We start from the raw sequence: 26,401 nt of genomic DNA on the forward strand, positions 1-26,401 counted from the left end.
ATGTACTTCAAGCACAAAAAAATATTATATTCCTAATATATATACTGTATATTTTAAATTACACCACATCTGTTCTGAGAACTTTTATGTGCATATTTCATTTGCATTTCAACATCCTGTTATTATACTCTTTATTTGTCTGTCTTATAACTCGGATGTCTTATAGCAAGAGGTTACTAACGCTGGAAACGTATTAATTTAAATATGATCATTAAAACATTATTATTATTATTATCATTATTATTATTTTGAGTACTTTTTTCAATTGCACAAAGCACACTCCTTAAAACATAGTAACGTGATACTAATTTACATTTAAATTTGCAGAAGTCATCACACCACAACCAGTTTTGAAGTGGGGGGCCCTCAAACAGGCTGGTTGAGACATCATCACAACAACATTAAGTAAGCAGTATGCAGAGTGTGTTGTACACCCAATTTATACCAGACCAGTTTCCAAGATTGTCAAAATCACGGTGATTAGTTATTTATCTACATAAATATTTGTCAAAAACTGTCCCCTTACACAGTTTGAATGTTGACGAAATCAATCTAAAAGGATTTAGTTAATTTCCATGGAGAGAGACTCGCTATGTGCTTGTCATTATTTTCAGTTCACACAAACGCTGTTCAAAACATTTTTTTCAACCAAATGAAATGCTGTCTGTTAAGCCACTGATGATGATACTACTGGAACGCTGAACTGGTTCAACTGCGGGATCTTGTGTATGGGTTCCTCCTCGTTATGTATCTCTTAAATCAGTCTCAATCAGTCTTTTGTTGATAGTGTCTGCATTCAACAACATTACACAAGTACAGTATACCCTGTGTATTATCCCATTTTTAATGCAGCATATTGCATTCGACATTGTGTGACTTGAAGAGGAAAGGGCTGAATTAATTTCCTCATCCCCAATAACAGGATACAAAGCAATATTTGTTCATTATCCTACTTTGTCTAATGCTGCTGACTTTATGATTTTATTCATTTCTGGCTACTAGCCACAAGTTAGCACTGTCGTCCAAGGGCCTTTGTAGATCAGTGATTAGATGGACCAATCAAACGTCTGCATTTTTTAACTTTGTGCGAAGGGCAAAATGGCATGTTTACCTATTTTAATAAAATGTCAGGTGTTAAAACTACATAGAATTACAGTCCTTTCCAGGAATATACTGCAACATCTGTTGATGTTTCTGCTTGGGGTCTTGCTATTGGCTGTTGTGTTTGCATAATTAATGATGAGGTAGGTCTGTGTAGGTTTAGGGGACTGTTTTTTTATTACCTAACATTTAAAAGTAATTGGGGTTATAGTTATGTTTCGAGTTCAGCTTAATGTTAAATACATCATTTTATGTTATGAAAAGAGATTATTATTTAGTTACCCTGGTTGAGATTAGTGTTGCTTTGTGATAGGTGTGATCCTGTGTAAATCGATGAATAGGGGCGAGTCCATGTGTATGGCTAGCCAGCCAGAGTACTACCATTCCCCAAAGTTTAAAGTCTCTAGGCCTTACGGTTTGGTCTGCATGCTCAGTTTTAGGGAAAATAATGATAATCCTTACAAATATAATAGAGTTTCAGCCCTTCGAGCTTGAAACCCTAATAATAGGAAAATCAGTACAAACACAATAGGGTTCCATCACCTTTGTTGCTTGGACCCCTAATAATAATAACAAAATCAGTACAAATACAATAGTGTTATAGCCAGTGTTAATTTTTTTCACAGTTTTTTGTTTTAGTCATAGTTTGTCTTTTGACAAAAATGTCCTTTTAAAATTAGTCAATATTTCGTCATCTCATATTCATTAGTTTTAGTCAGTTTTAGTCTGACAAAAATGACATAATTTTAGTCAACGAAAATAAAATCTTTTAGTTGACGACGATGTGCAAAATGGACAAAAAAGTGTGTCAAACAGTAACAGAACAAACTTTAATAAAATATTCAAACATTTAGGGAAAATATGTATAAAAATTTTCTAATTTAAAAATGTATCAAACATATAACTATACATAGCCTACTGTCCTCGTTGTGAAAATAACTGAGCTCCTAAAATAATAATGAAGTATTATAATAATAAAGTATTAGATACTTTTTTAGAAGTTAGCCTGAATTCTGAATTCTTCATGCTTTAGAGATGTATTAATTTTCCATGAAAGGATATTACATTGCGTGTAGCATATTTCTTAAAGAAAAAGTGTATTCACAACGCAAGTTACACAACACAAATTATGCATATTCTGTCTAGCGCGTCATTTCATCCTTTAGAGACTAAAGTCTCGGTTGCTGAGAAAGTTGTCATTGAACAACTGACAACTTATCTTAATACAAGCAATTTTGGTTTACATCATATGCAGTTTGGCTTTAGAACAAATCATTCCACTGAAACAGCTACCTTACACCTGATAGAGCAAATAAAATCTAGGCTTGACAAAGGAGGAGTAGTTGGTTCTGTATTTTTAGACCTGTGTAAAGCATTTGACAGTCAATCACAATGTTCTCATTTCTAAACTTTCAAAGTTCCATTTTTCATGTAGAGCACTGGCGTGGACGTCTTCATATTTATCTAATAGGATGCAATGTGTTAAAGTTAAAGATGCATGGTCAAGCAACATGAAGTGCACAATGGGTGTACCTCAAGGATCGGTGTTAGGCCCCCCTATGGAAAGGATCACACAGTGGCTTGATCAATCATGTCTTCGCTTGAACATTAGCAAGACAAAAAGTATGTTCTTTTCCAAAACCAGTGTGCAGCCTCCTAATGCTGACATTTTCATTAAGGGTGATAAGATTGATATAGTTACTGAATTTAAATATCTTGGTGGAACTCTCGTAGGCATACATGGACTGTTTGAGTTTAGAGGGATGGACGGCAGTTGGCACTGTCGTGCGCAGGGTTAATGCGCACATTTTTCTTTTTTCTGTTTGTTTGGTTCAGGGGGAAGTTTGGGGTTTGATTGTTCCACTAATATTGGAATGTGGTCTTTAACATCTTGTTTTTGACACACAATCTATTTTTTCTAATATGTCATATGTTAATATGAGTGGATTATCTCTCTCCACGTGGAATGTGAATGGGCTGGGGCACCCCATAAAAAGAAGGAAGGTTATTTCTTTTCTTAAACGTAAGAAATATGATATAGTGTTTCTTCAAGAAACACATCTTTCCCTGCAGGAAGCTGAAAATTTTGGGAAGAGATGGGGTGGGCATGCTTTCTTTAATGCTGGCTCGAGTAAGAGCAGGGGAGTCATTACCTTGATAAGTAAATATCTACAATTCAAATGTCTCAAACAGATTAAAGATAAATTAGGAAGAGTCATTATTGTTTTAGCAGAAATTCAGGGGCAAAGGTCGATTTTGGCTAATATTTACACACCTAACACTGATGATCAGGGCTTTTTTATAGATCTTGAAGGGATGTTACAAGCCGCTGGCACCCCTCATGATAACATAGTGAAGCAAAAGTGTGCAAGCCCCCTAGAGCAACATTGACGCTTCACAGGATGTGTAAAAATCTTGGCCTTACAGATATTTGGAGACTTCTGAACCCATCTGATAGGTACTATAATTTTTTTTCAACAGTACATAAGATTTATTTTAGAATACACTTTTTTTTTTATTTTTGTTTTTATCTAAGTCCCTCATTTCATCTGTTGTTGATTGCTCAATTGGAAACATCTTAGTCTCAGATCACGCCCTGGTGAGTTTAGCGGTGTTGCCACATACGGAGAAAAATAAATCATACAGTTGGTGCTTTAATGTATCCCTTTTGCAAAATCCTGAATTTCAACAAATGTTAAAGGCTAAAATTAATGTTTATATGGAGACCAACTGGTCCTCAGTATCCTCTGTGGGCGTGGCTTGGGAGGCACTTCAGGCGGTTCTTAGGAGCCGGATCATACAGTATGCCTCATTCATAAAAAAAATCCAAAGCACGAGAACTCGTGGATTTGGAAGGGAATATTAAAAGTGCCGAGGCAGAGCTGATGCGCCGAATGTCGTCTGATGGCCTCAAGAGAATTGACTTGATTGAAATACAAATATAATACTATTTTGTCACAGAAGGTGGATTTTGGCTCTTCAGGGCAAGTCATACTTTGAGTCGGGGGACAAAGCAGGGAAGCTTTTGGCTAGATATATAAAGCAGAGAGAGTCTTTTTCTACCATTCCCTCAGTGAAATCTGCTGGTGGTGAAATATTTACCTCGGCCTTTGATATTAATAATGCTTTTAAAGAAAAAATTTTTTTTGGGGGGATTTTTTTTCCCTTTTTCACCCAATTTGGAATGCCCAATTCCCAGTGCGCTTCTAAGTCCTCGTGGTCGCGTAGTGATTCGCCTCAATCCAGGTGGTGGAGGATGAATCCCAGCTGCCTCCACGTCTGAGACCATCAACCCGCGCATCTTATCACGTGGCTTGTTGAGTGCGTTGCCACGGAGACATAGCACATGTGGAGGTTTCACGCCATCCACCGCGGCGTCCGCGCTCAACACACCACACGCCCCACCGAGAACAAACCACATTATGTGACTCTACCCTCCCTAGCAACCGGGCCAATTTGGTTGCTTAGGAGACCTGGCTGGAGTCACTCAGCACACCCTGGGATTCGAACTAGCGAACTCCAGAGGTGGTAGCCAGCAACTTTTACCACTGAGCTACCCAGGCCCAAGAATTTTATCTTGACCTTTATAGTTCCACATCTTCGTCTACTGATGAAGATATTAGGAAATTAGTGGAACCAAACTGTCGATCGAGCAAAAAAATTCTCTTGATTCTGAGATAACCTTGGAGGAGCTTGGCGAGGTAATTAAGGCCTTGCCTACAGGCAAGGCTCCGCGGCCAGATGGCTTTGCCGCTGAATTTTTTTGATCTTATGCTACAGAACTGGCTCAACTTTTGTTAGAAGTTTATATGGAATCATTAAAGAATGGAAAGCCTCCGCCAACCATGATGCAAGCCCAGATCGGTCTAATTCTTAAAAAGGACAAAGATCCAAATGAGTCTAAGAGTTACTGTCCAATTTCCCTGATCCAGCTAGATGTAAAAATATTGTCAAAAATTCTGGCTAACCGATTAAGTAAAGTTATGACATCTCTTATACATACAGATCATGTGGGGTTTATTCGGGGCTGCAGCTCTTCTGATAACATTAGACGTTTCATCAATATCATGTGGTCAGTGGCGAATGATCAGACTCTGGTCGCTGTCATCTCACTTGACGCCGAAAAGGCGTTTGTTATGGTAGAATGGGATTATCTTTTTAAGATTTTGGAAATATACAGGTTCAGGAAAACTTTTATTGGATGGATTAAGTTATTATAGACACCCAGTAGCAGCGGTACCAACAAATGGATTAATTTCAGATTATTTTACTCTGGATAGGGGCAACCAGCAGGGTTGCCCTCTTTCCCCCTTATTGTTCTGTCTGGCCCTGGAACCATTAGCAGCCGCGATAAGTAAGGAGGATGATTTTCCAGGTATAGTGGCGGGAGGTATGGCGCATAAACTTTTGCTTTGCCAGATTATATTTAATTATTTGTCTCCAACCCTACTAGATCTATGCCTTGCCTCCACAGAATTATTAATTCCTTTTCTAAGTTCTCAGGATACAAAGTCAATTGGTCTAAATCCGAAGCATTGGCTCTTACAGCGTACTGCCCAGTAACGGCTTTCCAGCCGGGCGCCTTCCAGTGGCCCAAACAGGGCATTAAGTATTTGGGCATATTATTCCCAGCAAATTTGTCTGATGTTAGAGTTAATTTTGACCCCTTAATAAAAAAGTTTTTTGAGCAATGTGGACAGGTGGGCTTCATTAGATTTATCTATGATTGGGAAGGTTAATGTTTTTTAAAATGAACTGTATTCCAAAATTTAACTACCTGCTACAATCTCTCCCTGTAGTTGTCCCCCTCTCTTATTTCAAGCAATTTTATAGCATAGCGAAGTCCTTCATTTGGAATGGTAAACGTCCCACATTACATTTCAATAAGTTACATGAGCCGATTGACAAAGGTGGGCTAGGCCTACCCAAGATTTTATTTTATTATTATGCATTTGGTCTCAGGCATTTGGCTCATTGGTCACTTCCACCTGAGAGACCCCCTCCCTGGTTTTGTATTGAACAGGAAGTTCTTGCCCCTATTTTGCCATTGCAAAGCCTTTCTATCAAACTAATCGGAGAAGTTAAATTACACCCCATTATCTTGCATTTGCACTCGATATGGACAAAAGTGTCCAGAGTGTTTTATTCGGACATTTATTTAAATTCAGTGATCGTTCCATGCCCTAATCCCTTCGAAGACTTTACCATCAACCATGAGATATTTGGAGGGCTCAAAAAATTCGGAACTCACTTTTAAGCCTTTATTATCAGAAATTCTGTTTGAAGTTATCTTCCAAAATGACTATCATGATTGTTCTCCCTTCAAAGTGTCCTTCGGAGTGTAATTTATTCCATTTGGAACACAGGAGCAATCATGCAACAAGCGAAATTCCTTTCAAACGACCACTACTCTAATTACAAACATCTTTCCAAATCAGTGCAGACATTTTAGCATGAGCACACTGCCACAGCAGCATCCACTCTGACCATGCTACAGCTCACTACGGCTTTATACAGCTTCTGTCCGAACAGACCCGAGCCAAATTCGGCTCCACAAGTGGCAGGTCACGCTCCGCGTCACAATTTATGAATCATTCCGCAAACGTGTCTTGCCTCCTCACAGCATTCGAGCTCGCCGCGCAGCTCCGATTACTATGAAGCAAGCGCTACAGGGGATCCCCTTTTATGATCTTGGCTCAACTATTTGTCTGTTACCCCAGTCGCAAGCACCATTTAATGCTAGGCGTTTCTGTAAATGCATGTTTTACATATTACTGTTTACATTATCCGTAAATGTTATATTGTCCATAAACCCGTCCCTCTAGGAAGCAGCAAGTAGTGGAAGCCCTGCTTCCAATATTTCCAACAATGTACACCCACTATCAGAGTACTGGGCTAGGCCGTTATCTCAGCAGAACGAAGATGCTTGCCCAACCTTGAGCCCCAGCTAGCCACAACGTTAACTGCGGACCAATGTGATCTATGTTCGACTGCTTCAGGTTCTTTTGGCCACATTCACAAATGGCTCTAATACCAGCCCACTGCAGCCTCAGCATTTTACCATGCTTCCGCCAAAGTCCCTTTTGTCTATGTCTCACCGCAGCTGTAACAAGCCCCGTCTTTGCAACTGCAAGTCCCTTTCTCCTCTAACTCATACGTTCCACCCCGGTACCTCACCGCAAATCCTTTCCTAGGGCAGTGCGCTCAAGCTTGGCGACACCGCAACCACGGCGCCCCTGCTATTGGCTCAATACATCTCCAAAGGTGCAAAAACACACTGTTCACGTGCCGCAACCGTGACATGTCTCTCAGGTCATGTGTCTAAACACCCATGGCTCTGTAACCATGATGTGTTTTTTCTGCTTAATCATCCCATATTATGCCACTCATACCAAACGAACCATTACCCACCTAGTGATTGACAACAATCAGGCTGTTTAAAGTCTTCCCTAAACAGTTCACCATAAGCCTGCATCTCTGCATCAATCAATTTCATTCAAATATAGCCTACAATACATCCTCCCATCCAACGCCATGCTTGATGACTCAGACCATTCGTATAGCAGAGTGAGTTCTCATTTATATGCAGTGTAAACTTTTCACACAAAAACACGGGCTCTTCCTGTTAAACACTGTGTGGTCCCGTGCTCGAGGATTCAGCCAGTTCATTTCGCATAGGGAGTTCTTTTAAAATGTAGCATATATCACTTTCACAAGAATCAAGTGTTCTACCATTGAATGCTTTGCAGGCCCATTCAGCCGCTCGCAGCACTGAGCGAGCTCAGTAAATACAGCATAAACCATTCTCAAATGAATCGTATGCTCTCCCATTTAACGCAGTACAGTCCCGCGCTTGAAGATTCAGCCTGTTCATATCGCAAAAAAGGGGGAGGGCTCTCATTTTAAAGCAACTTTAATCACTTCATTTGAATGCAGCACGGCTCTCCCGTTCAAACGCAGTACGACTCACCCGTTCAAATGCAGTACGGCTCTCACGTTCAAATTCAGTACGGCTCTCCCGTTCAAATGCAGTACGGCTCTCCCGTTAAAACGCAGCATGGGCTCTCCTGTTGTGAATTACAGTAAGAGCTCTTCAGTTCGAATGCAGAAAGAATCACCACGTGCAGGCCGTGGGCTCTCCCATTCGAATCGCAGTATGGTTCTCCCGTTCAAGCGCAGTATGGCTCTCCCATTCAAATGCAATACAGCTCTCCTGTTCAAACGCAGTACGGCTCTCCCATTCAAACGCAGTACAGCTCTCCCGTTCAAACGCAGCACGGGCTCTCCCATTCGAATCGCAGTGAGGGCTCTTCCGGTCGAACACGGGAAGACCCCCATTGGGCTCCACAGCTGGGCTTACCCGTTGGAATCGCCATGCGAACCTTACGTCAGTAGGATGCAGGATATGCAGCAGAGTAAATCATTTACGCAAAATTCCAAACAGCCTCGTCTGTACACATGGAGGGCCCTCCCGTTCGGATGCTATGAAGGCCCTCCCACTTACATGCATTCAAGGGCTCTCCCATTCAATTCACAGTGAGGGTTCTCCCGTGCGAATGCTGTGTGAGCTAACTCACGTTTATTTGTATCGTGGTCTCCATTCGTACCACTGTGAGGACCATTCGAATGCAGTGAGGGTCCCCATTCGATCGCAGGATGGGCTAGCCCGTTTGAGCAGGCCCCTCCCGTCGAATGACTTGCATCTGGATGTGACATAGGGTTGAGTCCGGCCATGGGCAGACCTGCAGAGTCCTCCAGCGTAACAGCAGCTCCCGTGAGAGCTCATTTCCACGCGGCAGCAACCACCACCGTTTCCGCAGTGTTTCCACCTATTTTCAATCTACTCATTCTCTACCTATCCTGTAGCTCTCAGTTTCCTATCACCCAAGCAGACCCTAGCATAAGGCTGCCTCCGCAAGCGGCAACTGCTTTTCTTATCATCTGTGGCACTTATGCCCCCCTCATAGACTCAGGAGACCCCCCCCCTCGTAAGCGTACATAAACAGCTGCTTACATCCATGCTGTGACAATTCATGCATGTAGAAATAAACTTTTAAGAAAGGGATTTGAGAATGAAAATAGTTAAAACTGATATGTATAATTTTTTTTTTTTTTTTAGAAAAAAACTTTTTTTTTTCTTCCCTATGCCAGTATAGTTTTCCTAATTAAGTGCCCAGTGAGTGTATATAAAAAGGTATCTTGAAAAAACTCAAAGACAAGGTCTGCAATTCCAGCTTTAAAAGTGAAGTGTGTAATTCCTGCACCAGTAACAGCACCAAATGGAATTGAGGTAATAATCATTGTTTCCAAACAATATTCCAAAACCCCATCCTACATTGTTTGGACAAACTCATGCTACTGGTTGAGCCTGAAGTTGACATGGTGGATCACTCAAACAAGTAAAGATATTGAAAACACTACTGAGCCACAGTGATTACACTCTTTGAGAAGTCAACCTACGATTGGCTTTCATAAATTGTCACAGCACACTACACTAATACTGGGTAGGGCCTCCCTTTGCTCTAAAAACAGCCTCAATTCTTCATGGCATGAATTCCACAAGATGTTGGAAACATTCCTTTGAGATTCTGGTGCATGTTGACATGATTGCATCACGCAATTTCTGCAGATTTGTCAGCTGCAAATTCATGCTGCGAATCTCACGTTCTACCACATCCCAAAGGTTTCTATTGGATTCAGATCCAGTGACTGGGAAGGCCACTGAAGAACAATGAATTCATTGTCATGTTCATGAAACCAGTTGAAGACGACTTTGTTTTGTGAAAGAAGAAAACATTCCTCACACTATTACACCACAGCCACCAGCCTAAACTGATGACACAAGGCAGGTTGGATTCATGTTGTTGTCACCAAATTCTGACCCTACCATCTGGGTGCTTCAGCAGAAATCAAGATTCATCAACCAGACTATGTTTTTCCAGTCTTCAACTGTCCAGTTTTTGTGAGTCTGTGCCACTGCAGCCTCAGCTTTCTGATCTTGGCTGACAGAAGTGGAAGCCGACATCATCTTCTTCTGTTGTAAACCCAACTGCCTCAAGGTTTGGCATGTTGTGCATTCTGAGATACTATTCTGCTCAGCACAATTGTACAGAGTGGTTATCTGAGTTACTGGAGCCTTTCTGTCATCTCAAACCAATCCAGCCATTCTCCATTGACTTCTCTCAACAACAAGGCGTTTCCATCAGCAGAACTGCCACTCACTGGAATTTTTTTTTTGTTTAAAGTAAAAATGTTTAATGTTTGTCTGAGTAAACATTAGAGACTGTTGTGCGTGAAAATCCCATAAGATCAGCAGTTACAGAAATACTCAAACCAGCCCACCTGGCACCAACAATCATGCCACAGTCGAAATCACTGAGATCACTGATTTTTACCCATTCTGACGGTTGATGTGAACATTAACTGAAGCTCCTGACCCATATCTGCACAATTTTATGCACGGGCAAAATCACTGAGATCATATTTTTCCCCATTCTGATGGTTGATTTACACATTGACTAAAGCTCCTGACCTGTATCTACGTGATTTTATGTATTGCACTGCTGCCACATGATTGGCTGATAGGATAACTGCATGAATAAGCAGTTGTACAGGTGTTCCTAATAAAGTGCTCAGTGAGTGTATATGAAAATATTTCTACAAACCATCCTATTACTTTTGATATGTGTTATACTTCTACAGTAACTAAACACAAAGCATGTCAGTAAGAGTAAACACATGGTGCATAACAGTACGCTGAATTGAGGTTTCTAGAATTTAGCATCTGCAGTCATAAAGCACAATAGTCATGATCTGTTCACAAAGCACTTGTGTAATCTTATTACAGTATGACACTGTAGCTTGGTTTACTACACAGATATTGTCTTAGCCTCTTATCATCACATGCATTGCTTCTTCCAGTAGAGGTAACAGTGGAGATTAGGGGGATGACAAATGCTTAACTCTGTTTTTTAAGCCTTTTGTTTAATATTCACCTTGAAGTAAGTGGAGGACAACTGTTGTTCTTAAATATATTAGCAGAGTGCACACAGCACATTTTAACAGGATATTCACAAAGAGTGAATCAAAAAGCCACATTTAGGTGTAAGTGCAGAGCCGTATGTAAACGGTGCAGCAGTATAAAAAATAGAGAACTGAGAGAAAAGGAGAGAGTAAAAGGTAAGATCAAGGCTAGAGAGACTTCAGAGAGCTGTCATCTTGCACGTGTCTCCTGTGTTTGGAGTATTGTGACAGTAAAAACCTGTAGTGCATAAAAGCTCAAAGACAAAAAGACACAAAGACATTTAAATAGACACATGCCTACATAGTGTTTTAGCCTGAAAAAACACAATCTAATCTGATTCACATCATTTCAATGTCCTTAATTGTTTTTATGGGCAATGAAACATTCAGATAGTGCAGACCGGGGTAAGTTGTCAAACAGGGAAGTTGTCACAAAGGCTTCATTGCAGAAACGATTAGATCTGAAGTCAACTGTCCTATTGTGCAAATATGTGTTTTGTATGATGGTGTCAAAGCTCTAGTAAACTTTTAAATTATAAATAATTTTGTGAATGTTTTTTGGTTATAGTTCTTGGGTAAACAGTACACAATAACCACAATAAAGCCACACTGACATACTTTAAGGCAAAGATCAACTATATTATAAAGGCAGATTATTACTGAAAGATTTAAATGTGTTCTTAGGACCTAACGAGCCAAAAGTCAGTTTGGGGAATGTTGTCACATTTGTACGGGGGCAGGTTGTGTTTTAAATGTCTTGATATTTTTGTACGCTACCTATCCGTTGTTGTTATTTCATGAATCATTTTGTGCCTCATAATTGTTTCAGGTGTAGATTTAAAGAGAGGCAAAAATGTTGTTTTGATGGTTGTGATGGAGGGTAACAGGGGGTTGTGATGGAGGGTGACGGGGGAATGATCTTATATAAAATATCTTAAACACTTATTAAAATAGCACTTTGACAGTATGTCTCTCACACACACATAGTCAAAAAATAATTTTTGCTGAATGTTGAATTTACTTAATTAAAATGAACTAAAGCAACACTATTCTAGAACATTCAGTTATAACTTGAGTTCATTGCGTTCCATCCATTTAAATTTGTGAAATGTAAGTTTAATTATTCCATTTGTTTGGAAGTACATAAATACTTTTTGTGGTGTTAATGTAGTATTGATGAAACTGGGCAAGGGATTTTCATTTCCCAGCATGCTTTGCATGGAACCTGATAGGGAGAGTAAATGTTAAAATTACGTGTTTTTTAACAAGATGAATATAAAGGGGGATACGTGCTAGTGTTCTATGTTTATTTATAATGAGATTTAAAAGAGTTTCTGTTATGTTGGAGTTTTGGGGGTCACCACTGTGGTAAAGAGTGGATCTTGAGCTAACGATGAGGACATGTAGTTGTTGCACATAAAACTGACTGCTTGCTTTGAGGAAATGCTAACCATAGCATAGTTACTAAACTACACTCTGAAGTGCTTCCAACCAGCATGTATTTAGCATGCTAATATTCACTTTCACTAGTTAATACATAAAGAATGTTTTTTTATTTGCATTACATTGACATGTCTAATTTTGACTACACCAAGTGTTTGTGTTGAGATTACATAGTAATTTTAAGTTAAGAAAACTCATTTCTAACACATGGAACCACTGTAAACGATTGAATCAAGTTCAGCCAAAGAGCTATTTTTTGAGACAATTACATATCAACCTAACATGAGGTGGTTTCTTTTCCCCTGCCAATTCTCTCACAGGTTTAATTAAAAATATGAACCTCATATAGACAGCGCTTCCCTTGAGATACTTTAAACCATCATGCTTTCCTCCCCCACCTTATTCAATGATAGCTATATCAACTGTCTAAAGGAACATGCAGTAAGCTTTTAGGATGCTTCCCATTTCACCCAAAGGTTCTACCATTGCTTCAGTATCATTTTCATTGTAAAATCAATTCCTGTGGTGTCATATGAAACTGGACTTGCACATATGTTAATCTCTGCTGCTAAATCAATTTTACGGAAATTAATATACAAATATATGCATACCAGGGCAGATAAATAATTTTGTATTACATTTACAGATTTATATAGCTTCGATGCCACTAGTGTCACCAAATTGAGTTGCAGAAATGATTGTTTTCAAATAAGTTTCCTCGAACACTCCCCCATCTTCCATTGGTTTACAAAGAAATAGATCCACCCCAAACTCTGGCTATTGGTTGAGCGAATGGCTTTATCGGGCTGGTCAAGATGCTCAAACATAGTGCCACAGAGCCAGTGTTTACACTTTTTGAGGAAATCAAGGAAATTAGAAAAGTGTCTAATATATGTGTCTGAACATTTAGATTGGATACCAGAAAGAATTTTAATATTATAACAGCTTTAATGCCAAACATGAAACTTTAACCCAAGAACATTACTAACACATTACTAACACATGTGGCTTTGATCTAACCATTACTATAGTGTATTCCAGTGGTTCCCAATCCTGTTCCTGGAGCCCCCCAAGATTGCACATGTATATCTCCCTTATCTGACACACCAAATTCAGGTCGTAGAGTCTCTGCTAATGAGCTAATGAGTTGAATCAGGTGTGTTTTATCAGGTTGATATTCAAAATGTGTAGTGTTGGGGGGCCTCCAGGAACAGGGTTGGGAACCACTGGTATTCAATACCCACAAACATCAACAACAACATCATGTTGTAAGTATATAATAAATTGGAAGAATAGTCCTAAATCATGAAAGTTTCAGCTTGGCCCATTATGTTTTCTGAAGTTTGTGTAAATCACGTCTTTGATGGAGCACAATAAGTGGAGGGACACTTCCTGCTCTTTGTCTGATGGGAATGACAGGGCATCAAGCATCCTGCCAGCTGCTTACCTGATACGTGTTGTCAAAGCTGTCGTACATGAAGCGTGTAATCAGGGACGTCTTCCCCACTGTAAGAGAAAAAAGAGACAGAGAAACATTAAAACAGAAGCCATTCGAAGGTAGACAAAGAGTGAGAAAGCCAGTGACGCCTGCATGGGTTTACTGGATTGATTTCCAAGCTGCGTGTAGCAAACTGCACTAATTGAAACCACTGCCAAAGGATCTGATCATTCAATATTAAACTAACCAGAAGGTTGTCTGTGATGTTATGGAGCCATTGAAAATCATTATGGTTTGACTGGTAGAGCCTAAACAAACAAAAATATACTTTTTAGCCTTTCATTTTAAATATTAAAAAGGATTTATTTTGTGGTAAGAACAGACTCCATAAAATTAGTCAATATTAGCTGTCACACTGAGACATCATGACACATTGAAATTATTTCTAGAGCAGCAAATAACTGCGTTTTATTTTCTCATCTATATCGCATGAACGGCAGCATCTAATATCCTAATTTTTTGTGAAGGCCCTGCATGCAAGCAATAAAAGGTTTTGAAAAGGCAGATTATTTACATTTGACTTCTTTCAGGCATTTTTATTAAAGCTGGGTGTCAAAAAAAGTTGAAAATATCACAGATCCTAAAGTCAGATATGAGACACTGTCTGAACTGCAATAAAAACATCACCGCAAATGTATCTGCCCTCCTGACCCGAGATTCCTTTGAGACGTGAGAGAAAAACACAAGAAGAGATAACTGTGTCGATAAATGGTTGAATCTACCCACACCCACACACAGAAAATTACTTCTGTTCTACAGATCAAATAAAGGAGAGAGCAGGATTTCTAATGGCTAAGAAGTCTTCACAGTGAGTTGGCTGAGGAAGGCAGGGGCTGGAGGCTGCAGGTCACAAGTCATCTAAATGCTAATTTTCCCTAAGTCACGGCTCTGTCTCTGTTTAAAAGTGAGGAGGATCTAAATTAATGGGGCTCATTAGGTTTATCTAATGCTTTTGAGTAAATGCTGAATTATAGCTCTGACTATTGCCCTTTCCCTCTCTACCAAACGAACCATGATTATTGATCCTCTGAGTGCAGACGAAACAGCTGGATGGAATTCGTTTGCACTCGCCAGGAGCACCCCTGACACCCCTGATAGTCAGACACCCCTGCTATAGCCCTGCACAGGAGAAGAGGTGACCAGTGATGCACAGATCTGCTCAAAACCACACACACGCGTTGTATACATAAACCATCAGCTCCTACTGCAGTGAGACTACTGGGAATAAAAAACTGACTTAGATTTACTTTTCTAAAGGAGCAACTTTCTGTCAAAATCCAGGAATTTTTTTACATTTTTTATCAGTTTTCTCAAGAAAATGCTTTAAAGACTAAAACACAGATTAAAACAACAACACAATTTTACATTTTGTCATCATTTATTTTACGCAGCTGTGGTCACCATTCACTTTCAATGTATAGAAAAGAGTAGCTTGGACTTTTGCTAGATTCTATATCTTCTTTTGTGTTTCAAACTAGAAAGTCATACTGGTTTAGAACAACATTTTGTTAATTTTTAAGTGAATTATCTCTTAAACAATTAAGCAATCCAGTTAATGCAAGCCATTTTCCTTTCTCTAGTCTGTTTTGTTAGAATCCACCAAGAGAGAATGCTCAGGCTCTGTTCCTGATGGAGTAGTGGGCGTCTAATTTGAGTCCTGTTAAATATATAATATCATGTCATTTAGTGGGACAGCGGGCAAGCAACATTTTTTAGTTAATCACCTATGCCAGACAGAAGAGCAATAGCTGGACAGAGAGCTTAGCGCTTAGTGATAGATTGGGTTTGGTGCACAGACTCTCACTAAGAGCGCCCCATTAGAGGCACAATCAGATAATTGATACAGGATAAGGAAATGGAAAGGAAGAGACTAAAGTAACTAAAGTGTGTTGAAAAATGAATGGATAAGGCAATGGCTCAATGGGAGAAGTTGGGTGGAACTGAATTACAGAGAAGGAGAAAAAAAAAACTGTACAGTTTTATTCTAATTAAATCAAGATTTGGGAGTGTGATAAAAAGATTAAACTTGTTAAAAATGTCCCGTGTGTTTACACAAACACTGGTCAGATGAGTAGTACTGGGAACTTATCCAATTTAGATGTTACAAAATCTTTCAAAATAAATACTGTAGGACAACATACGGCTCCTAACGAATTTAGCTTTGTCTTAAACTAAGACTGATACTCATAGAAAAATTGTGCAGTAAACGATCCATGATAGGCTTATGCACTACTACCATATTGCTGCCTCTATGACAACAAGAAGCTGTGCACCACCCATATATGTTTTATGTTGTGTTGGATCCATGAATATGACATGAAATTATTTGGGAAGTTGATACGCCCTGCAATTACAGTTGTGGCCAAAAACATCGGCACCCTTGGTAAATATGCGCAAAGAAGGCTGTGAAAAAATAATCTGCATTGTTTAGCCTTTTGATCTTTCATTCAAAAAATTCACACAAATCTAACCTTTAATTGAAGTAAAACAATTGAAACAGGGGAAATATCTCATTATTAAATAAATATTTTTCTCCAAAACACATTGGCCATAATTATTGGCACCCTTTTATTCAATACTTTTTGCAACCTCCCTTTGCCAAGATAACAGCTCTGAGACTTCTCTTATAATGTCTAATGAGGTTGGAGAACACCTGGCAACGGATTTGAGACCATTCGTCCATGCAGAATCTCTACAGATCCTTCAAATTCAGAGGTCTATGTTGGTGGACTCTCCTCTTCAGTTCACCCCACAAATTTTCTATGAGGTTCAGGTCAGGGGACTGGGATGGCCATGGCAGAACCTTGATTTTGTGGTCAGTGAACCATTTTTGTGCTGATTTTGATGTTTGTTTTGGATCATTGTCCTACTGGAAGATCCAACCAGGGCCCATTGCAAGCTTTCTGGCAGAGGCAGTCAGGTTTTGATTTTTTTATCTGCTGGTATTTGATAAGAGTCCATAATGCCATGTATCCGAACAAGATGTCCAGGACCTCTGGCAGAAAAACAGCCCCACAACATTCAATACACAGCACCACATTTAACCATGGGCATTGGGTGGTACTTCATCTCTGTGTGCACCAAACCCATCTCTGGTGTTTGCTGCCAAAAAGCTCTTTTTTGTTTCATCTGACCATAGAACCCAGTCGCATTTGATGATCCAGTAGTGGCTGGCAAACTGAAGACACTTGAGTTTGTTGTTGGATGAGAGCAGAGGCTTTTTTTCCCCCTTGAAACCCTCCCAAACAACTTGTGGTGATGTAGGTGATGTCTGATATTTTTTTTTTTTTTTAGACTTTCTGACCCCAAGAACTAATTTCTGCAATTCTCCAGCTGTGATCCTTGGAATTCTTTGGCCACTTCAACCATCCTCCTCACAGTGCATGGAGACAATATAGACACGTCCTTTTCCAGGCCAATTCTTAACATCTGCAGTTAACTGGAACTTCTTAAATATTTCCCTGATTGTGGAAATGGGTATTTTCAATGCTTTGGCTATTTTCTTATAGCCACTTCCCATTTTGTGAAGCTCAACAACCTTTTGCCGCACATCAGAACTACATTCTTTAGTCTAACCCACTGTGATTGATGATTAATGGAATTTGGCCTGTGTGTTACCTCATATTTATACCACTGTGAAACAGGAAGTCATGGCTGAACAATTTCATGTTCCTTGTCACACAGGTGCACTAAAAAATTTAAAATATGAATGGGAATATACTTCAGATATATTTTACACATAAGAATTTCTAGGGGTGCCAATAATTGTGGCCAATGTGTTTTGGAGAAAAATATTTATTTAATAATGAAATATTTCCCCTTTTTCAATTGTTTAACTTCAATTAAAGGTTAGATTTTTGTGAATTGTTTGAATGAAAGATCAAAAGGATAAACAATGCAGATTTTTTTCACAGCCTTCTTTGCTCATATTTACCAAGGGTGCCAAAATTTTTGTCCTCTGCTGTAGACAAGCTATACTCCATCTATAACTATTCTAAACAGCATTTTGCTCATTCTTTTATAATAATGATGCCGTTTTCATTTTAAAGAAATGTTACAGGTTTAATACAAGTTAAGCTCAATTGAAAGCATTTGTAGCATTATGTTGATTTCCGTAAAAAAAAATTTTTTTTTACTAGTCCCTTGTTATAAAAAAACAATCACGGTTACACTAAGGCACTTACACCGGAAGTGAATGGGGCCAGTCCATAAACATTAAAATAAACACTTCATCAAAAGTATAGCCAAAAGACTAACATTATGTATGTTAAAATGATTTTAGTGTGATAAAATCGCTTAGTAACCTAAAGCTGTGTAAAGTTATATTCAATATTAAAACTCCGTTGTCACAACAACATAACGGCGGTAAACCCTGAAATCTGGAAAACGCTGCAACACTGGTTAATTCCTGATTTTATCACACTAAAATCATGTCAACAGGCATAATGTTTATATCTTGTGGCTATACATTTGAAACAGTGTTTATTTTAATGTTTATGGACTTCCTTTGTAATTACCTCACTGTAATTGCAATTTTTGCTTTTTTTTAATAAACAAGGGACAAGTCAATTTATTTATTTAATTGGTGGAAATCAACAATATACCACAAATGCTGTTAATTGAGCTTAACTTGCATTGAACCCATAACATTCCTTCAAATTGAGAGATTACATGGGATATTTTTATTTTTAACAATTCATTTGTCACACTGCAACACCATTTATTTGGAGGGCCAAATTATTAAAATTAAATCATTAAATAAGCATTTAAATAAATTATCAAATACCCAATGAAATAATTAAAAACTATAAAATAATTTAATTAATCATTAAGTCACTAAATAAATCAAGAAATGTCCCTTGATTTTCATTTTAGCATTAGTTTTCATCCATTTTTATTTTAGCCATATATTTGGGTTGGTTTTTCATTGTGTCTTGTCATTTTCAGGGGTAAGGTTATTAGCACATCTCTCAATGAAAATGAAAATGCTAAAATAAATTACAATAACATTTGTAATGTTTTCATTTATGTAGTGTATTTAATGGTTTTTTTAAAGAATATTTAAATATTTATTAATGATTCCATTTCGAGTGATTTGGCCCTCCATACATTTAAAATGTACTAGTGAAGGCAAAAAGTAGATTTAAAATGTTGAAAAACTAAAGAAATGGTGTTGTTACATCATCTAAGATATATACTTTTCCTTAAACATTCATATGTACAGTTTACCTAAAATCTTGATGTTGAAAAAAAAAAAAAAAAGCTCATAGACATAACTTAACACAGTGTCAAAAAAAACGAGGCGCTCCTGCGTGAGACACTGAAAAAAACAGCGAGATGTGCCACAACGGTCAAAGACAACCATCTAGCATGTTTACACAAGAAAATAATTGAAAAACAGTTTGGAGGGATACAAAAACATGTTTGTTGTAAACAGCACGCATTGCTTCAACTTCCCTTCTGTATTTTATGAGTAAATATATCCAGTACATGTATCATAACCTGTTTCATACGCATGTATGCAAATGCACTTTTCATATTGCTTTCGGCACAGGAACAGATCATATGATTTCATATAAAAGTATATAACTAAAGGAAGGAACAATTAACACACATACAACACTACATTCTCATTCAACAGAAATACTCAAATCTGTTCAGCTAGCATCACTTTGATGACATTTGTCACTATTATCCATACGTACGACTAAGAAATGAGAATATGTTGCCAGAAGAAATATGGCTCATCTTTCATTTTTCAAGCCAAGGCAAGTTCAAAAATCTTGAATTCCTTTAACCCGACAAAAACTAAAATCTCTCATTTTACTCTTGTTTTGTCTGCGTTTAGTTGAATATATGAAAAGAAGACATGTCTGTAAGACATGTCTGACACTCTTGGGGTTCTTCAAATCAAACATGACTCAGTGTGGGAGCATGCTTTTATTTCAAAAATCCTTCCAGTCAGATTAAAGCTTAACAAAGACACTTTTGCCTCCAGCATTCAGCATGCATATTTTGGACAAAAATAGGTGCTCTATAGATTATCTGTTGTAGAGTGGTTTAAAACTCCTTTAGAAAGAGGGGGAAATGAAGGACTTAAATAAAACTGTCATGCAATGGAACACAAAACAAGCTTTGTATAGTTCAAATTCCAAATGTTACTTAAGACCTACACTGATAAAATGAACTCCAGAGTCTTCTGGCAACACACTAGTCTTTTAATACACTTGAGGCACAGCCTGATAATTATTAGCAGGCATACTAAGAACTCCAAGAAATGAATTTAAAACAGCCTTCTTTTAGAATTATTACATATTCATGACATATCCACTCATGTATGCTGATAAAATCCTCAGTACTAATGTGAAAATGTGTTTTGGGAAAGGAACCGTCTGTTCTATGTGAAATGCCACAGACAATCTACCAATAATATCAATTATGAAAGCTCATGCAAGAAGCACTTATCGGTCTAGCTAATGAACTTCATTCTGGGCCTTTGCTGCCTTATCATGAAGGGAGGTTTACCTGTAATTAGGGATTCTGAAAAGTGGTATACGTAATTTAGCAGTACCTAGGCGTGTTTGAAAATCCGGATGTCATGGTTCAAGCTTGTGATCACATCACACAGAACCAAAAATCTGTTTACACCAAAGGTATGTAATGAAATAAGAATTCATAATGACAAAAGGATGTGAAAAGAGTATTGAAAAGCAAACAACAAAAAAAGTTGCTGATATATCCATAGTGACACCTGCACAGCTCTCTTTAACGCATTTCTGTCCGTCAGCTATTTGCTGTTTTCTTCATCCATGGTTTCCCAGGTAAGCTCATGTTTTCCAGCATAGCCTACTTTATGAATCATCACACTCAGCACAGACTGAAGGGGCATAAAAACGCATGCAAAACAATTAGAAGGCCATTAGCTAAAGAGACTGTTCAGTCTGCAGTTAATGGCACAGGGTAAGAGGAGGCAGGCCTATAAAGAGGGTGGAAGAGTGCAGAGTGATGGAGAGGCTTACTGACACCACTGTCATTCTATCACTGAACTCTGAGTTTCTTACATATCCAATGTCATCTCATTTTTTCATAGGTATTCATACATACAATGTAGTTCTAGCATATTTAGAATTTCATACATTTGGATAGACAGTGGAACATACAGTATCAACTTATCGACAGCTTCTAAAACATAATTTCTTTCACATAAAAACATATATTTACGAATGCTTTGATTTGTTGGTTCAGTATTATTTATTAGTCCCATCTGGATATTATTTCAAATAAATTTGCCATTAATGTGCTGAGTCTGACAGGTTTGTGTCTGTGTGAGTACTGAACTCGTTCATTAGCACTGCCCTTGCAAAGGTTCTGGCCATTTTAGTTCTAAACAATTTTCAAGAGGCATAAGAGGTGTTTGCTGCTTTCTAAAAAAAATACAGGAAAACAAGGTGCCTCATACCCAAAACCCCAGTCGAAAGATGGGTGACTGTGGGCTACACTATGTTTTTCATGTTGCATTATATCACATGTATCAATCACGTAGATCATAGCACAATACACATGAGGTGAAACTCAAGGAGCTTGAAACGATATTGGTAGATAATGACTAGCTCATGTCATTCATTACAGAAAAGAAAAGAAAAAACAGATAGATAGGGAACAGTGATAGCACATGGATGTTACTGTCCCTTGAAGAGTGTAATGTCCCTGAGCACTTAAATTCTTTATTAAAGGTCAGAAGCATACAAATCAATCACGCTAACTAAAACATCAATCTTATATTTCTATTAAGAGTACACCACTGACAGTTTCTAAAATTCTCAGTAGTCATGCATTCATTATCGTAATACTATCCTAAAATATCCTACTAAAAGACCAAACCTTTGGCAATGTCACCGCTTACGCCACACACGGAAGTGGTGGCAAAAACCGTGCGCAAACAGTAAACATATATCGGATTCCATTGTTGAAAAATTATTTTGAGGGTTCTCATAGACGGCTATGGCTTCAAGCCATCAACAGATCTGTCTGGACAGAACAGATCATTTTAACTCACTGCTTTCAGTGAGCATTTATAACAAAAATTATTACAGGTATGTTATTAACTCATACCATTATAATAATTGTATGTAATTGTAAATATTTCTTTATTTATGATTGTTTTGTGTCATACTTTCATGTATTCGTCTAATCTGTCATATCTAACTCAACAGTTTGCCGGCTTACTGCCACCACTTATTGCCGCATGCGCTAAAATTTTTGTAACAACAGTACTGGTCTATACCGGGGTCGGCAACCTATAGCATGTGTGCCAGCATTGGCACATGGAGGGGTACTCACCAGCACGCCCGCAACGGCGAGAGAGGAGCAACCTATTTTATTTATATAAATTCCACACCTGCATTCCAATCTACACCTTGATGTAATCCTTCATCATGATCACACAGCGTGTTATCATGAGCTGAATGAGAGGCTGAACAAAAAGTTAAAATGTGATGTGACTGCAGTATACCCAACCGACTCGTGCAGCGCATGCAAGCCATTCACGCATCACAAGCCAGCAGCGCTTCACTTTCGGGTTAATTGCGCGAGTAAACGCGCCCGCTTTGCTTCAGTCAGGCTGCGCGGATGACAACCTACATTCCGTGTTTCATACGTTTCTTTTTGCTTTTCAGAAGAAAAAAGTAAATAAGACAGAAATATATTACTATTGTATACAACAAATCCTCAAAGTTATAAAATGAATACTGCATCATATTATACTGACAAACTGGACAACAATAAATAATTGTTGGGTTATAATAATAAATGACAACTGAATTCCAAAATGTTAGTGAGTGAAGTAGTAGGTTTTGCACACCCTGTTCATTAAAAAAATAAAAGTGTTTGGTAAAAATATATGCATTGCTTTTTTATCACTGTATTGTGGAAAATCTGGAAAACATGTATTAATTATATTTAACTAGTTTAACTGATTTTTATTTCATTAAACATTTTGAATGTACTTGGCTACAATGGCTGATAGGATGAATTTAAAATTATCATTTAAAATCAATTGTGTCATTTTTAAGCCAAAAAAATTGAAATTGGGGCCCTGGGCTGGTCGATTGCTTGGGGCCTCAGAAATCTTAAACACGCCCCTGATATCATAATAATTGGGTTTTGCACAAAATTTTCACTCAAACTGTTATGCTGATAATATCATAGTTAACAAGTAGTTTGGGAGGGGGGTTGAAATATTTCATTACAATATATTACACAATGCATAAGAACAGTTCAAATTAATGCACAGATAAATAAAAAAGTATATTCAACGTATGGATACCGCAGTGTGAGTTTTTGACATTTAGATTACCGTCTGAAAAAAAAAAAAAAAAAATCACAGTTAAACGGTTTTACAATTATTTGCACAATTTGTTATTATTATTATGCAACAGCACTGATGCAAAAAATGCATATCATATAACAATTGAACTTCTACGTGGACGTGTTTCTGGGGGATATGTGGACGCTAAGGGAAGCCCTATAATAAGAATTTGTGAATTTGTTCAGAAGCAATACTTTAAATGAGGACTAAAACATGCAACTTTTCACATTTACTAACTACACGCAAATGCACCGCACGCTGTCAGCACGCTTAATCATTACAAAAAGTGGTATCTTTAATTCATCACTTTAAAATCAACACAGCTAAAAATATTCAACTTACTAGTTTGTTGTTGGACTAGTGGAGCATCCTTGTCCCATTTGTAGAATGTGTATCTTTCTATGACCGCTGTCTGTCTGTTTGTTTTACATCCGTCGTCTTCAGTCAGTCATTTAAATGCTCCCAAACAGCCGATTTAAGTTGCTTTTTTGATGGATATGAGTCTGGTAGATTGAATTCCTCTGTTATATTTTGGGATTCTTGTGTTTAAGCTTCAATTTCACATGAATTGAAAGTTCACGTTCAGTCCGTGACACCAGCCACCGTCTGTAACCATAGCAATAGCTCCAGTACCCACACAGGCACAAGAGTTTTCACATTAGGCTTACAAAATCTTACGAAAAACTATTTTATATTAAATAATATTTTTGGCACATGTAAATAAATCATTTCACAGTTTTTAACCATGGATTCTAAATTATTATGGTTAAATTAACTGTGATATTTTTTAATCAGGGTTAATAGTAAAATTGTATAATCCCGTCATCCCTAATTCAATGCATACTCTTAAATATTTATACACTGTATCATATCAAACATTCAGAAAAAAGCATTAGGGTTAATGTTTCAGAAAAAATGAACCCTTTCAGAAAACTAAAATTCTTACCTACTCACCTGAAATGCCTGTCTGCTTTGCTCACCATAAAAAACAACTGATCATTTCTATGAACACCTTTAACATCTTCACTGACTCCACATATGACTCATGTGATGTATTTCATGTTTTCTAAATTCATACGAAAGTTTTGTGTGGGTTACAGACCTACAGACCGAAATTGCACTTTGTCAGCAACTGACTGTCTTGGGTGTTTTATTCCTGCAGGGGTCGCTTGATCCTTCAAAACCGAATCCTCCATTCATCTGCACTTAAATCTAAGAACGCTTAATATCCATTTGGAGACATTTTACACTGGATAGTTATTTTTAATAAAAACTGATAATTGTAAGGATTCATACCTGTGAATGAAAATCCACCTCAGCATTATCTATAAAAGCATTTTTAAAAATCCTCATCCAGTAATAATAAACGACTGTGAGTTCATGCATCCTGGCCAGCGCTGAGAAAAGTAACAGGTACCACGTAACACCGCCGTCTATTTGGGCGATACCAACTCATACAATGGAGGGGGGACTTCAGTTTTTTGTCTCAATATGACAGACTCACAGCCCGGCAATTGCAAGGTATCTCATACAAAAAAAATTTCAGCGTTGATGAAAATATATAAACAAGGACAGATGCATGATTGGGGGGAACAAATCACCCACAAATCTACGGCAGTGACTCAAGTTCATAATGAATATTTGGAGAAATAACTCAAATAGAAAATTTTGGATGTATATTCATATAATAACAGTAAGCAATGAATTACCAAAGTGGTTTGCAAATGGTTTTGCTTTAAGATCCAGATTGTTTTGCACATCATGTGGCATCCAACATGCTACTAAAATTGTTTATCGAACCAAAGTAAAAAAATATATATATATATTGTATATATCCTTAAAATCTGTACTGGTCCAACAATATGCAAAATTATTGGATGTTTGGTTTCTAAAAATGTCCTAAAATTCAATAGTTGAATGCTTTCTGCATAAATCACCATGCAAAACACTTTGTAGTTATCACAAACAATGTTTTTCCTCGTTGAAAATTTATTTATCCAAACTACACCGATCATCCACAACATTAAAACCACCTGCCTAATATTGTGTAGGTCCCCCTCGTGCCACCAAAACAGCACTAACCCGCGTTGTGGTGAGAAATTCTTCTCACCACAACTGTACAGAGAGGTTATCCGAGTTCTATCAGGAAGACTCACAGATTTGAGTAAAGTTTTAGATTGCATTTATTTGATGAATATAAAACAGGAATGTAATATCTCTCTTTGGCGTAAGCCCCGTCTGGCGGTCTGAAGTTGTTCTACTCGGAACCATCAGATCCTGCCGGAGACAGAAGGCAGGGGCGAGGAGCCTACCCCCATGCAGGACGGGACTCAACTGGTGGCGGAGGTGGAGGTTGCTGTGTTAGCACACTGAAACAGCAATGTGATAGATTGTGAGCAGACTTATAAAGCAATGGCTTACATGTGATTGGCTAGGAGTTACCTAGCTAATGGTGCGATGATGTACAGCTGCTAGTCTTCCTGCTAGAACTACATTGCGCTTACGTTTACCGTAGATTTTGACAGTTCGAACTAGTCTGGTCATTCTCTGCCATCCGCAGAACTGCCCCACATGGGATGCTTTTTGTTATTGGCACCATTCTGAGTAAATTCTAGAGACTATTGTGTGTGAAAATCCCAGGATATCAGCAGTTACAGAAGTACTCAAACCAGCCCTTCAGGCACCAACAATCATCCATGCGATTATCTAATCAGTCAATCATGTGGCAGCAGTGCAGTGCATAAAATCAAGCAGACACGGGTCAGGAGCTTCAGTTAACGTTCACATCAACCATCAGAATGGGGAAAAAAATTTGATCTCAGTGATTTGGACCGTGGCATGTTTGTTGGTGCCAGATGGGCTGGTTTGAGTATTTCTGTAACTGCTGATCTCCTGGAATTTTCCTGCACAACAGTCTCTAGAATTTACTCTGAATGGTGTCAAAAACATCCAGTGAGCAGCAGTTCTGT

General features: G+C 38.1%; 1 protein-coding gene across 1 annotated transcript in view; it reads right to left on the bottom strand.

Annotated features, from left to right (window-relative positions):
- The window catches only part of LOC127445733 (ras-related protein Rab-6B-like), a 149,146-nt gene that overhangs the window by 71,330 nt on the left and 51,415 nt on the right, over window positions 1-26,401 (bottom strand). Inside the window, exon 2 of the mRNA XM_051705992.1 lies at window positions 14,015-14,073. Within this exon, the coding sequence (XP_051561952.1) occupies window positions 14,015-14,073 (59 nt within the window). The remainder of the gene's footprint in view (window positions 1-14,014; window positions 14,074-26,401) is intronic.

Source organism: Myxocyprinus asiaticus, chromosome 9 (genome assembly GCF_019703515.2).
Source record: "Myxocyprinus asiaticus isolate MX2 ecotype Aquarium Trade chromosome 9, UBuf_Myxa_2, whole genome shotgun sequence".
Taxonomy (NCBI): domain Eukaryota; kingdom Metazoa; phylum Chordata; class Actinopteri; order Cypriniformes; family Catostomidae; genus Myxocyprinus; species Myxocyprinus asiaticus.